The 16,135-nt window shown below is 34.8% G+C and overlaps 1 protein-coding gene across 1 annotated transcript in view; it reads right to left on the reverse strand.

Moving 5' to 3' along the window:
• Positions 1-2,020: 2,020 nt before the first annotated feature.
• LOC117341996 (stimulated by retinoic acid gene 6 protein-like) overlaps positions 2,021-16,135 on the reverse strand; it is a 33,322-nt gene continuing 19,207 nt past the window's right edge. Inside the window, exons 8-18 of the mRNA XM_033903933.1 lie at positions 15,899-15,978; positions 14,754-14,815; positions 13,221-13,392; positions 12,527-12,602; positions 11,494-11,572; positions 10,506-10,554; positions 9,765-9,879; positions 8,777-8,878; positions 7,786-7,949; positions 7,033-7,227; positions 2,021-6,758 (exon numbers count right to left, since the gene is read on the reverse strand). Coding sequence (XP_033759824.1) covers positions 6,556-6,758; positions 7,033-7,227; positions 7,786-7,949; positions 8,777-8,878; positions 9,765-9,879; positions 10,506-10,554; positions 11,494-11,572; positions 12,527-12,602; positions 13,221-13,392; positions 14,754-14,815; positions 15,899-15,978 — 1,297 coding nt within the window. The 3' untranslated portion in view covers positions 2,021-6,555. The remainder of the gene's footprint in view (positions 6,759-7,032; positions 7,228-7,785; positions 7,950-8,776; positions 8,879-9,764; positions 9,880-10,505; positions 10,555-11,493; positions 11,573-12,526; positions 12,603-13,220; positions 13,393-14,753; positions 14,816-15,898; positions 15,979-16,135) is intronic.

The following is a 16,135-nucleotide window of genomic DNA, read 5'->3' on the forward strand; positions in this document are numbered from 1 at the left end:
ATTCATAATGAAACAACATGAAACAATAGTTATCACATGTTGATTTACGAAAAACGGCAAAATTACATCTAAAACTACCTTCACTTTGCCACCGCAGTCTTTATCGCAGCCAGGATCGGCTATCGTGAATTCACCAAAATATTGAATCCACGAACTTGTTTTTTTTTTTTTTTTTTGAACTGAAAACGTTCTACATGAAACACTGTCTTTGGAATTATTTCCTGAACGATGAATCGAATGTTTTACTATCCGTTGCATTCGTGTATCAATGTTTGTTCGTTTATAAGCCGTTTCCTGATAATAAAAACACCGAAGAGTTCCAATATCCGGAACATGAACATTCACACCGATAGGCCTAACTATCTTTCCAAAAGTACAACCTTTTCTTCCAAATTAAAACTCTTATGAAATATATTGTATATTAAATGAGGCTTTTTGGGTAGGAAATTAACTCATTGATGAAGATTTTACTATACAACTGAATTTGCGGCAAAATTGGTAAAACAGTTCGATTATATATCCAAACATGTCTAGTGTTGTATATAAGGTGTTAAACTGAGGTGTATATGGGAGAAAGGAATTCAAACTAACCCAGATAAAGTCATGGCCAGAACCTGTCAGTGTTATGTCTAGGTTTCACATGCAACTATAGAAGATTCATTAAGGCGAAAGTCATAAAACCTTTAAATGATCTTCGTGGTGGACAATGTATCCACAAAACTGTAAAGGGGCCAAAGAAAAACATTCTTCGGGTTCCATCGAGAGGACAGTCAGCAGAAGGCTTTTGACATTGTAAGTCTTCTACCTTCTCCACAAGTGTTAGCATATTCAGACTTCACTAAGCCTTTCATTGTTAACACATATGCCTCTTATAAAGGTTTAGCAGGCCTTGATTATGAGATAAGTAGTAATGCTGAAAGCTGCGGTAGGTGTGTTCGTAGAAAAACCCTACTGTCTCAGGTACATTATTAGTAAATATTCCCCGTCCAATGGAGCTACGCGTACTATACATTGACTATTTGACCTTGGAAAGGTCGAAGGTCGAAGAACGTGCTGATTATCACTGAGCATTTCACCATTATGCCCTGGCAATTCCAACAAGTAACCAGTGAGCGAGTACCATCGCCAGGGTGTTTGCTTTCAAATTCACACTTACCAGGGCAAGAATTACGAAAGCATAGTTATCAAGGAACTGTATAAGATAGCTGGAGTGGGGAAAACTGAAACTACCCGTACCATCATTTGGGCAATGGCATAGTCAAACGGTTCAACCAATATCTAAGTATAAAAATTCGGAGCAGTGGGAAAATGTCTTGGTGAACAAAGCTGAACTCCTAATTGTCAATATCTACCGCTACTGGTGTGAATTAACCTTATGATTAACCATCAAATAATGTAGTAATGTACCATACTGCAATTTGCATTTAATTAAATTAGAAAAAAAAATATATTCACATATGTCACATACATATTACCTTAGGAAACTGGCCATGGTGGTAAGTGTGATATTGAAATTTCAAGGACGGTGATAACAGGGTCGGTGAGGTTGTGAGAAGGGAGGTGATGAGAAAGGGGAGCGGAACAATGAGGCATAATAATGAAGATTGAACGTGTTGATGACAAAAGTAAATATTCTTAATGACATAGCGATGTGGACCATATGGCGGTCTTATAATCTTTATTAGCCTGTATCTCTGGAAACCCGGTGTTGGAACTCCGAGTCAACTGTAACATTTTAATATGTCTATAGGGGAAGAGTGAATGTTGCTATCTATAAATGAAAAGGGAAAACAACTGAAATTATTCCTTTTGGCATCGTTGAAAGTGTATCATATAGAATAGTCTGTTAGGGTGTTTTATTGGACATTCACAACATGTATATATGTTATTTTGTCCTAACCAAGAATGTTCATAAACAACAAAATCAACACACAGAAACCAGACGAGAAACGAACAATCACCCAAGTGATGAAGCTTTTGAGCACTACAATATATGATAAAATATAACACAATACCTGGACAAGTTACACATTTAATTAGTCAATTCATGTAAATCATCAAAATGTGTACATATTTAAAACACGGCAAGTGAAGTACAATGTTATCGGATTTCACGAAGACATTGTTGGTGATTGTTTTAGTACCTTTAATCATCAATTAGAAACAATATGTTTACACAATGATAAGAAAAATACTGCTAAGGTTAATAAATCAATTTAAAACACACAATGTTAAAGACTTTTACAAATTAAACGTGGACTTCTAAACAAAAGGAGTTCATCCATTGATATAAGTAATTAGTAATTATATAGGTTTCGTTGTTTTCAAGAGTTCATTTATCTAGAGTATTTTTTTCGTATATCGAATGGAAGTGTTACCATTACAGTTTACCGTTATTCAATCAACACTCCCGTAACCTCCCGTAACCTCCCGTAACCTCCCATAACCTCCCGTAACCTCCCGTAAACGTGTTGGACCCTGCGGGCGTGAGGAGGACATTAAATGGGACCAGTCGCACACATAAATTCGTCTATACACTGTCCTTACATGGACTAAAAGAGAGGGACACCACTCAGATCAATTTTAAAAGAAATTACTTAAAAGATAAGCGTGAAAATATCACCGGTTAAACTTATCACCAAATAATGATAATGATGTACAGCATTTAAGGAAGAATATCAGTCAAAAAATGTTGTGTGTTATATACAAATATCATATACATAATCATGTTCATGAAAGTTACAAATGTATAACACGTCTCGCAAAAGCATCTTAAGTAACATCGCATCAAATTATAAAATACACATGAATGAACAAGAATATAATACACTTGAAAGTAAGATAATTCCCTACATTACTTAACGTATCTAAATAATATCATAACTTACACTAAATCCATAAGTACCCTCTAAGTTCCTGTTTCATTGATATAAGCCGTCATGGTAAAAAAAACGAAATTATGTCAAAGGGATACAGACTGCTACTAACATTTAAATCCATAACAACAGAACATACATATATGAGTAACCTCTTACTAAAATGTCCAAGTTTTTACTAGTCGTTGGTGATTTTCGACTCTCTCCAATGGTAAGACAATGTTCGCATAAGATCTACGGTGTAAAACAACCTCATATTGTATTTTGTCTTGTTAAATGGGAAAATTAAACCCATAGACACATCAGTGTTAAAACACACTTGCATAAGCTCTGTCTCCGTACTGGACCCTCGGCGCACCCGTTTGAGTAGAGCCCTTATTAACATACATATTATTATAAATACATTACTACCATTGTAAATTGTACAATAATTGATGCATTGTAGCAAAAACAGTATTATGATTGGTGCATTGTAGCAAAAACAATATTATAAATTATGCTAAACGATCTAATGCCATCGCAAACGACGAAAACAGTAAAATGACGTCGACACGCAAGTTAAAAATAGAACTTAACTTACATGATAGAGATATCTCGCGTCTATAAATAGACAATCAACCCAAAATCTGGTCCCAAATAAAAGCAATGTCAATATCTTAGTGAGTGTAAGCAAACAAACCAGCCCCACAGGGTAAACTCTATCACTGCATCATCACACACAAATAGTTCAAAGTAGACAGGGCAATAATCGAGGAGAAGTCATGTAGTCGTGAAAAACAACAGGATAAAATACCGCCCTGACTGTATATTCTGGCGGGTACTTAGTGTGTACCCAGAAAGAACAGTATTACCAGTACCATTGGAAAACGCTATGACTGTTATACAGTTAGATAAATATAAAACTAAACTACAATTTCTATAGTTTTTTTATGCTGTTTCGTTGATTCATCTAAATAACTAATAAATAATAATTTTACACATCCACTTCATCCCCTAATACAACATACCGTTTACATTTATATAAACGGCGACTTATCATCTCCTGGTCAAACGCAATTCATACAGAACTCATATTTATAAATGTCATTAATACAGGCAAGCTTATTATAATTGCTATCATTTGTTAGCACTCCCTCCAAGATACAACATAAAATAGCAGCAACACCAATATTTACATATTTAGTCATATTTTTTGTATTACGGAATACAGTGAAACCTGTCTAATCTGACACCATGTGGGAGTGCCAGTTTTGGTCGGATTAAACAGGGTGTCGGAAAAGTCAGGTATTTGTTGTTAACTACACTTTGCATCATGGTAATACGGTACAGTGTCGGATTTGACAGGATGTCGGAAGAGTCAGGGTTCGGATTAGACAGGTTTCACTGTATTAGGGTTTTACACATAGTCACGCAGTAAACAACTTAGCATGTCAAGAACCAATTGGACATCTATCTGGATTTCTATCTTCGTTTTGGTCGTAAATTTACAGAAAAAATATTTAAAAAATGAATAAAAAAAGGAGATGTAAAATATGAGATAAACAACTGCAATTGAAATAAAGCATACATGTATCTTATATAGGGATTGGATTTCACGTTTATGTCAACCATGCTTTTATAGAGTAATTCCTCTAAAGATAGTTTCTATGGGTCTCTGTATTCACTTTTCTCTGTATTAAAAAAAACCCCAAAAAACAAAAACCTACCGTGTTTGTACGTTAAAAATGTTTTAAACAAAGCAATTTGTTTAGTAAAAGTAATTCCTTTACTATAACATTTTCATACAAAAGTTTAAAGTTTCTATGCAAGAGTGGTTAACAAATAATCTGGTATTGTTGAATAGTGATCAAGCTTGGCAAGTGTAAATATAGCGTCAACACGCGGGACTAAGATTCGGTACGAGAGGGCATGTTAAAATTAACAGAAACAAAAAATGAAACTAAGGGAGGTTCCTGATCACGTGTAGCACTGTAACGGAGGTTCCTGATCACGTGTAGTACTGTATCTATACAGGTATAACGGAGGTTACTGATCACGTGTAGTACTGTATCTATACAGATATAACGGAAGTTCCTGATCACGTGTAGTACTGTATACATACAGGTATAACGGAGGTTCCTGATCACGTGTAGTACTGTATCTATACAGATATAACGGAAGTTCCTGATCACGTGTAGTACTATATCTATAGAGGTATAACGGAGGTTACTGATCACGTGTAGTACTGTATCTATACAGATATAACGGAGGTTCCTGATCACGTGTAGTACTGTATCTATACAGATATAACGGAAGTTCCTGATCACGTGTAGTACTGTAACGGAAGGTCATGATCACGTGTAGTACAGTATCTATACAGATATAACGGAGGTTCCTGATCACGTGTAGTACGGTATCTATACAGGTATAACGGAAGTTCCTGATCACGTGTAGTACTATATCTATAGAGGTATAACGGAGGTTACTGATCACGTGTAGTACGGTATCTATAGAGGTAAAACGGAGGTTACTGATCACGTGTAGTACTGTATATATAGAGGTATAACGGAGGTTATTGATCACGTGTAGTACTGTATACATACAGGTATAACGGAGGTTACTGATCACGTGTAGTACTGTATATATAGAGGTATAACGGAGGTTACTGATCACGTGTAGTACTGTATATATAGAGGTATAACGGAGGTTATTGATCACGTGTAGTACTGCATCTATACAGATATAACGGAGGTTCCTGATCACGTGTAGTACTGTATCTATACAGATATAACGGAAGTTCCTGATCACGTGTAGTACTGTATACATACAGGTATAACGGAAGTTCCTGATCACGTGTAGTACTGTATCTAACAGGTATAACGGAGGTTAATGATCACGTGTAGTACTTTATATATAGAGGTATAACGGAAGTTCCTGATCACGTGTAGTACTGTATCTAACAGGTATAACGGAGGTTATTGATCACGTGTAGTACTGTATCTATAGAGGTATAACGGAGGTTGCCGATCACGTGTAGTACTGTATCTATAGAGGTATATCGTAAATTAACGTTAAGTCAATGTAGCAAATGTACCTATCATTGTCGTATTTAATTGATATGTATATTTTTAAATAGTCAAGTTAATTGCAATTTAAGGGATAAAATGATTCAAGAAGGAATCCTTTATTGATGTCATCATCACTGAAATGCAGTTTTAAAAACTCTGCATAAAATGTTAATTTAGAACTGAATATTTCATTGCGTCATATCACTTTGACGTGCAGAAAATAGTTTGTGAGTTATGGGAGCTGATTCTGTAATAATAGTACGTCATACCTGTATAGTACAGACTTGATGGCGGTTAACACGACTGTTTAAAGATAATCATACGGATCATTTGTTCATGGCCACACATATATCTATTTATAAGTAAATGTCTATTATTACATTTTCCTAACAGCAAATGCGTTTAGCGTACACGCAAATAAGCTCAATCAAACAGTCATTATGTAAAAGCTTACTCTAAAAAATATATATGTCAATAAAATACATAACAATGGAAATCTTTGGTGTGTATACTTAATATATGAAATGAGATAATATCTGCCAGAAAATATGTAAATACATACATTGTACATAAATAAACACTTGTCTTCAACAAGATGTTAACGCTGACATCAACATAAATATAATGCGTTTTTACACAATAGCTTCTGGTGTCTTCTCCATCTTTTCGATTGGGTTGTTCAACTTTCCAAGCAGTTCCAGACTTTTCATCATGTCAAATTTTCTACGAACCATCAGTTCTGGGTTTCTGATCAGTGTGTAGGCTACCTGCCACCGAAACAACGCCTGTCTAGACTTCCGCTGGGCAATCATATTGTTTACATTCTCGCCTGGCACTAAACAAAAACATAAATCAAAAATATGTTTGCATTGTATCGGTATGTGTTTGTCGACATACAAATGTACATTAACATACGTAAGTAAATTAAATTTTAACTATAGATACCAGGGCAGCATTTTTACCAATATAACATATCCATATACATTTTCTCATAACCACATCGCTAAAGACCCTCCAATGACCTTCACCCTATTCTATCAGTCTGATCCCGACTCCAGCGTGTGCACACTTTCGTCACGTTGGACAAATAATAAAAATAATACACTCACCGTTCGCTGTTAATGGAATATATTTTGACGCTGGTGAAGATTTCGTACGCTTTCGTCCATGTCTGGTGATAGTTTCCCCGGCGGCTAGTTCCTTGGTAGTGAGGGTTTCTATTTTCAGCATTTTGATGAACGTGACGGCACACGGGTTAGTATGCGCACTCTCGACGTACATAAACCCACAATAGGCAGCGAAACCTACATTTCACAAAAAAGTATAATCACTTATATATTTCAAACACCAGGCCCTGCATTCATGAAACGAAACCGTACTCATTCTCACAGACATAGTTTGTGTTCAAGTCAAATACTTTTGAAGATAAATCCTGTATCTGATTATTATAATTGAAGGAATTCAGAAAGGTTTCAAACGAGGTACTGTACATGTACTATATTCAATGCTTGTGCTTCCCTTTTAAACTGACGCTTCATTATTTGAGCAAGTTAAAAGGAATTTGGGATGAACACAGATTTCATGATTGAGCATCGTTTCATGAATCAAATGAGCCCCAGAATTGTTCAACTTTAAACTGAAACATTACAATAAATGATTATAAACAAATATGCTTTATTTATCAAGAACAATACCTATAAACATAATCGATACCTACAGATTTAATACTTGTGTATAATTCGTTAAAATAAAACATTCCTGGGCATTGTACAAAAAATCTAACATATGTTTTTCAAGGAACTGTATTTCATTTATCAAGAACATATGTGGATGTTTTATATTTCGACATAAACTGTGCAAACCTGGGTCAAACCATTGGAATCGTCTCGGAAGTGTGCTGTGGTCCAGACGTGGGAGAAAGAAAGCCCCAACTAGAATAGCTTTGAGTATCCTCAACAAACAGGACACCAGTCCCAGGAAGATATTATAGAAGAACATGAAGTACACGACAATGAAGAACAGACGTCTGGAATGGAAATATAACAGTTGTAAGTACAATTATGAGGGTCTGACACTGTGTTGTTTAACATCTTATCTTCATCTGTACGAGATGTATGTGTGTGTGTTTTGTTTCACACACTGTGGTAGCCGGGAACTGATGCCGACGTTATAGTGCTACCTCACTGAAGCATACTGCCGAAGACACCATACTAACAACGGGCAAACCAGTCGTCTCACTCCCACAGAGCTGAACGCTAACCAGAAGCAGAGACTACCATTGTTAGACTGTTGGATCGATGTCTCGACCAGGGATAGATGGCAGTGTCAAGGGAAGCATAAGAAATAACAAAGTTGCGTGAGGGAAGAGAGAACGTAAGATCCCAAATTTTACCGCCTCTTACGATCATATAATAGTGGCTGCAGGTATATTTCTTACACCCTTCCTGCAAGTATTATACAAGAGGGCATCTGGATAGGATAGAATAATCTGTTCATCTGTATCACTTTTTGTATCTTTAAATTCATTCAGATATCACAATAAGAAAATCAATTACAACGGAATATCATAAATTCTGAAGCGATGGTTAGAATTTCGCACACTATTCATTCATATATTGATATTTATGATATTTATTATTAGATACATTAAAGTAGACATATACTGCAAGTTATATCATATTTGACACATATGTACGTACTGCTTGGTAGATAATATGATTTAAAGGTATTCTACTTTATGAAATGAAACATAATCTAAGGTTGCTTTTTGTCAATATGTAGTATTAAGTTCAAATTTTGCATGCCAAACTAGAATTTGGTGTAAATGAAGTAGTGTCATGTTGATAACGGTACCTGTTGTTTAAAGCCATGAATTCTCCTTGTTTCTGAAGAAAGGCAAATCTAGCCATCAGTAGCTGTATCACATTAACGCCCAACGAAGTCAGTAGAACTGGCCTGAAAACACAATAGAAATAACACGTAATTAGAGAGAATAGAACTGGCCTGAAAACACAATAGAAATAACACGTAATAAGAGAGAATAGAACTGGCCTGAAAACACAATAAAAATAACACGTAATTAGAGTGAATAGAACTGGCCTGAAAACACAATTAAAACAACACGTAATTAAAATTAAATCTCTACAGAGGGAGCAATGATTAACTGCTTTTGTGTCTTAAGCTGTAATAATCGTTCCTGGACGTCAAGCTACTTTTATTGATTGTTATAGTATAAATCGAGAATTATTCCATACAGAAATAAACATTTATATAATTTTCATATTATCTTATATCAATCGAAAACCGTTCGTCTTGCAGTTCATGAATGAACATTATAAGATTGTTGAAAAATAATACTCAAAATAGGTAAAAAGAAAAGTGAAAACCATGTATGATGCAAATTCTCCTTGGATGTGAAGTTCAGGAAAATAAAGCATTCGGTTAATTTTGTTCATATAAATTAAGAAATAATTTCAGGTCACCGTTCAACTTATCAAAAAGCTATTTATAGTTTGTGAAGAAACAAACAAAAATGTAGAAATTTGGATAACAAATGTAATGAGCCCTAATTAAGCTTCCTCGACGTTAAGTTCCACTAACGCCGTATCTAACCTTGACATGGTTGATTGAATTTAGCTCTGTAACTAACGCTGTATCTAACCTTGACATGATTGATTGAATTCAGCTCTGTAACTAACGATTATCTAACCTTGACATGGTTGATTAAATTCAGCTCTGTAACTAACGCTGTATATAACCTTGACATGGTTGATTGAATTTAGCTCTGTAACTAACGATGTATCTAACCTTGACATGGTTGATTGAATTCATGTTAACTTACCACACTGCGTGTAATTTATCAATGAGCCAGCCACCAATGCCGAACTGGAACATGATGATGACCGTGGCTATCACCATAGAAACCACAAACAGAACTATAGTCTGTACAAAGAACCCTGTAACATGCAGAAGTACACCAATAGTATAGCGGTCTGTATTACTGTCAAACAGGTATTACACACGACACAGTAGTCAAAAGTAAGTTAGAGAAATGCTTAATTCCTAAACAAAGTTGACTTAAGAGATGGATCTGGTTTCATATTAATATAGATTTGGATTCGGCCGATACCTCCAACTACAGTAGGTCGGTATTGGTCATACCTTAAAGAAATCGACATGATATTTTCTGTTGCAAAGCGAAATTATATTATAAACTCCATTAAGTAAACCTTATACCATATATATGGAGTTAGCCACATACCTCGTCATTAGTATACTGTTTTAGATAGCTATGGAAACCTGACATATTAGTCAATATTGTCAGACATATCATATAGTTTATTGGACTTATGACATTATTGTATAAAAATAGCGATTTGCACATCAGGTAACGTGTTGTCATAACGCATGGTGTTATTATAGTTTGCCGTTCCTGAGTGATTTATTTTCTTTTCTTTTTTAATTTGTTTTTGTTTGCGATCTGCAAAATTAACATATTCTTGGGAGGAAATGGTTTTATTTGTATAATGATGTTTTACTATGACTACCAAATTAATAAATAACACCTTTTGTGTTGACTTACCCCATCCTATATAAGCCACCTGGTATCCGGCGTAACGCATGAATCCAACCTGTAAACAGACGGTACATGTACATTCCAGCTTGTAATTAATTATACAATGTTTTACGTACATAGAAGTTGTCCTATTTTTAACGGGTAATGTGCTAGTATATGATGTCAAGCGATGTTTTTTTTTTATAAGATAACAAAAATATACGTACATTACACGTACAATATATTATACTTAAGTACATTACACTACAATATATCATATATACGTACATTACACGTACAATTTATCATATATAAATACATTACAGTAGATATAATTATATTACACGTGCAATATATCATATATACGTACATTACACGTACAATATATCATATATAAGTACATTACACTACAATATATCATATATACGTATATTACACGTACAATATATTATATCTAAGTACATTACACTACAATATATCATATATACGTATATTACACGTATAATATATTATATCTAAGTACATTACACTACAATATATCATATATACGTACATTACACGTACAATATATTATACTTAAGTACATTACACTACAATATATCATATATACGTACATTACACGTACAATTTATCATATATAAATACATTACAGTAGATATAATTATATTACACGTGCAATATATCATATATACGTACATTACACGTACAATATATTATACTTAAGTACATTACACTACAATATCTCATATATAAGTACATTACACGTACAATATATCATATATAATTACATCTCATATACAATTATGTATACAATGTACATACATTTCACGTACAATATATTACATATACGTACATTACAGTAGATATAATTACATTACATATACAATATACAACATGTGCATATATTGCAGGTACAATATCAATAAATACATTACAGTATATACGTAGATATATTTACATTACATATACATTATATTATATATACGTACAATACACATCTATTATATATACGTACCAGTTTGCCCGCATTGCTGCTGTCCTCTTTTGGTATCAAAAACTGATGGTTACCCTTGTAACTGTCTAACAGGAACATCCTATTTCCACATAGATTATCATAACAATTTAAATATTTTTGATTGCTACAGAGCCGATATACATTGTACTACTTGTCACAGAAATGCATTAAATGACACTCGTCGAATAGTGAAATATCTAAGTGAGACCGAAAACAGTAATACTAATAACAAAACAACAATGACGTCAACTCTGGTCTCTAATAAGACCGACAGTTACATAATACCAGTATAAAGAAAAAAACAGCATTTCTTTGTTTGTAGTTATATATATTCATTCATTTGAAATGCAAACGATTTAACGAGAACTGAAGGAGGTAATATCGTAAGCATTTAACTTTTGGTATCATAGAAACTAATTAGCAGCCTTTCTTTGTTTAATATCAATTATAATTACTGTTTTTTTAGTTATGTATCACAAGAAATACAATAATTAATTATGGTATTTTTTGAGCACGTGAATGTTCGATGATTTTAATCATTTCAACGTGTTCCGTGTTTCTCTGCTATAGTCAGCACAGACAAAGACAAAAGATGATTTTTACCAAGAGTCATTTTCTACACATTTCTTTCGAGTATTGGAATGGAGTCATAATAGTTCTTTAGTATAGACTGTTTGTAACATAATATTAGATAACATTAACATTAGTTTACCGGTTCTTTAGTTTACGGGTTCTAAACGCCTTTTATTGGCATCAAAATGTTCGCCTAACAAAAATATATTCAAAGCGAAACAATATTTTATATTTGCACTTTTTTGTTGTTCGATCCTGTTCTGGACTAGTCGGAAACAAAACTGTACTCTGTTTTACAACGCATCACATTTTCCCTCCAATACTCCCAACTATATTCTCAGATTCTTAGCTCAGTTTTGTTTACATTAGCTTATTCATCGCCACACAGATCAGGTCGGTAAACCAGCTTAATAAATGACAGTCGCACTACAGAAATAATATAGAAAGTCGTTATAATTACCTGTAAGTACACAGTGAATGGAAAATAAGTACACATCCGAGGACAAACCCAAACACTACAGAGGTTATGAAACAACCTGGAAAAGTAAGACATTAAGACAGATCTCAGTCCGATACATGTTTACAACCGTATATTTACACTACAGAGGTCAGGGGACGACCTGGAAAAGTACATACTACAGAGGTCAGGGATCAACATGGAAAAGTACATACTACAGAGGTCAGTGGACAACATAGAAAAGTACATACGACAGAGGTCAGGGGTCAACATGGAAAAGTACATACTACAGAGGTCGGGGACAACATGAAAAAGTACATAATACAGAGGTCAGGGGACGACATGGAAAAGTACATACTACAGAGGTCAAGGGTCAACATGGAAAAGTACATACTACAGAGGTCAGGGGACAACATGGAAAAGTACATACTACAGAGGTCAAGGGTCAACATGGAAAAGTACATACTATAGAGGTCAGGGGACGACCTGGAAAAGTACATACTAAAGAGGTCAAGGTTCAACATGGAAAAGTACATACTACAGAGGTCAGGGGACGACCTGGAAAAGTACATACTACAGAGGTCAGGGGATAACATGGAAAAGTACACACTACAGAGGTCGGAGACAACCTGGGAAAAGTATGTTATGGATAATCATACGGGGATTTAGCAGAAAGGAAAGGTGTAAATATGTTTACCTTTAAGAGCGTTGGAAATATAGAATAAAAGGAACATAATATCTCTCGATGTGGCGACAACTTCGTCTTCTCCTGGAACTGGTTCCGTACCAATTTGGGAAACAGCAAACCCCAGGTACACATCAACCAGTTCGAATATGGAAACAGCCGTCACTATGAGTTCAACGGTTATCTATAAGATGAATACAGGTCAAAAGTAGTCTGACGGGATTTTTTAAAATTTACAACTGATGACAGTGTGATGACAAAATCCCTTGTACTGATGAAGCGCAAGTGATGACGTAACATAGTTGTTCCATTATAACATGCGATGAAGTAACCCGTAACGAAGGCATAACTGATGACGTCAACACATGTGATGATGTACATCTAACCTATGGTTTCACTTAATCATATGCGCCGATGTAATCATGAGATGAGCGATGACGTAAGAAACATGAGATTATGCAAACACATATGATGACGTAGCTACTTGTGATGACGTAACCACAGCTGATGACGTAACCACATGTAATGACGTAATCAGAGTTGATGACGTAAACATATTCTACAAAGAGCGTTACATCCGCATAATTATAATGGCTTACAATTGCTCAAAGTCTGCTTTGTCTTTTGCCCGATGATTTTTCTGTTAGGATTCTAGTTGATCATATAAAAATGTGTCAAATTGTCAGACTTATAATATTAGTAGATTTGAGAAGAATTTTTTTTGAATGGCCCATTTGGCGGCCATTTTGAAAATGTTTGTTTCTTGCATTTTGTGTGAGGCTCAAATTTCACAGTTTTGGACTTAATTGCCTTCTCTGAAATCATCATTGCGTTCGCAATTATTAATGTTTCTAATTCTAATATCAGTGTTCCTATTCCCAATTCACGTACATAGACCAAAAACTTAATTTTGTTTTATCAAAACATAATATTGAGAGAAGATCAAATTTTCTGTACAATTCAAACATCATATTGTCTATCATGCAATAAAACAAACAATAGCAATGCAATTTTCACAGATTTTGCTCACTGTTTACATATATACGTAATGATCTTAATAGAATAACTGTTCGCAAAGTCTTCGAATATGCGTACTAATTGTTGCACGACAATAAGAATTTTGTCGGCATCTCTTCCCGACTTTCAAAACTCGGTTTCCACCTGGAAACAATCACTCACAAGGCATAGTCGTTCTCTTATGCTAATTTGTAATTGAGTACGATGTCGCTTTCTGTTCTAAAGGGCATGCTTGTGCACGATTTTAAATTGTTTTCGTAAGTGACGACAGGTTTGATATGGCGTAAAGTTACGCAAGGTGTTTGTGTAACTTACGAACGTTCGTAAGTTACGAACTTTTTGTGAAACGCTTAGTAATTCGTAAATATGACTTACGCAAAATTCGTAAGTTACGAAGCTTTGTGAAACGGTACCCTGATCCTTAAGTTTTACAATCTGAATCTATTTTAACATATACATTTCAAACTAAAAGTTATGATCTATACGCGACATTTTATGTTTAGTTTCAGGAATATCTGTTTTACTTACCTGGTACAAGATGATGAAGGCAACAGCGAAAACTGACAAGACACGGCCGGAATAACGAAATTCTGGAAATAGAAATTTGTATAATAACAGCAGATATAGCCGTCGGTAAACAATGATATGTGTTAGCGTGCAGATCAATTGCTCATAATAAACATCCAATAAATATCACTAGTTTCGACACTCGAACTAGTAAGAGTAACGATATGTACGATGGTGTATAATATCATTGACGTTAATGTGTAAGGAAATAGACATAAAATCTCATTCAGATTAAGTCACATCATTCATATAGATGTATAATTATACAAACACTTTACAAGTGAATAATATTTTTAATATATAAAATTTGGTTACATTGTATGGATGCAGTAAAGACCAAATTATTAGGGATACCATACAGCTGTTTCGTATTTCTATGATTTTCAGTGATGTTAGAGACTTCATACATCTGTTACGTCCTTCTAGACTGTCAGTGATTATAGAAACACCATGTAGCTGTTTCGTTCTTCTAGGACTCTTCAGTGAAGTTACGGACATCATACAGCTGATTAATCCTTCTAGGACTCGTCAGAGATGTTAGGGACATCATACAGCTGTTTGTCCTTGAAGGACTCGTCAGTGATGTAATGGACATCATACAGCTGTTTGTCCTTGAAGGACTCGTCAGTGATGTAATGGACATCATACAGCTGTTTGTCCTTGAAGGACTCGACATTTATGCTAGGGACATCATACAGCTGTTTATCCTTCTAGGACTCGTCAGTGATGTTATGGGCATCATACAGCTGTTTGTCCTTTTATGACTCGACAGTGATGTAAGGGACATCATACATCTGTTACGTCCTTCCCGACTGTCAGTGATTATAGAGACATCATACAGTTGTTTTGTCATTCTAGGACTCCTCAGTGATGATTGGGACATCAAAGATATGTTACGTCCCTCTAGGTCTTGACAGTGGTGCTACGGATATCATACAACACCCGTAAAAGGTAGTAGTGGTTTTAAAAAAAATGTCAAGAAGGGCACCCACCCGGGAAAATAAAAAAAATGATCTGAAAAAGTATTATCCTTTTTTTAAACTGATTCAATAAAGAAAAGAAAATAATAAATATATATGTAGTAGTATTCTTAACATCTTACTTACTTGGAATGTTGAAATAGAGCAGTCGTGCAGGCAAGGACTTGATAAGAGCCATGATCTTTCCTGAGATTGTGACAGGTTCCCTATAGGACAAAGCAGACTTTATAACTACCTTGAATATTGGTAATGAACATCCCAACATTATTTGAAGGGCGTGTCATTATTTGGTTTCTCAGACGTTTTGTGCTATCTCCCCCTGACTCTGCCTTGGACCACCAGTAACAAATCACGACGAAAAAT

This window comes from Pecten maximus, chromosome 14 (genome assembly GCF_902652985.1).
Source record: "Pecten maximus chromosome 14, xPecMax1.1, whole genome shotgun sequence".
NCBI classification, from domain to species: Eukaryota; Metazoa; Mollusca; class Bivalvia; order Pectinida; family Pectinidae; genus Pecten; species Pecten maximus.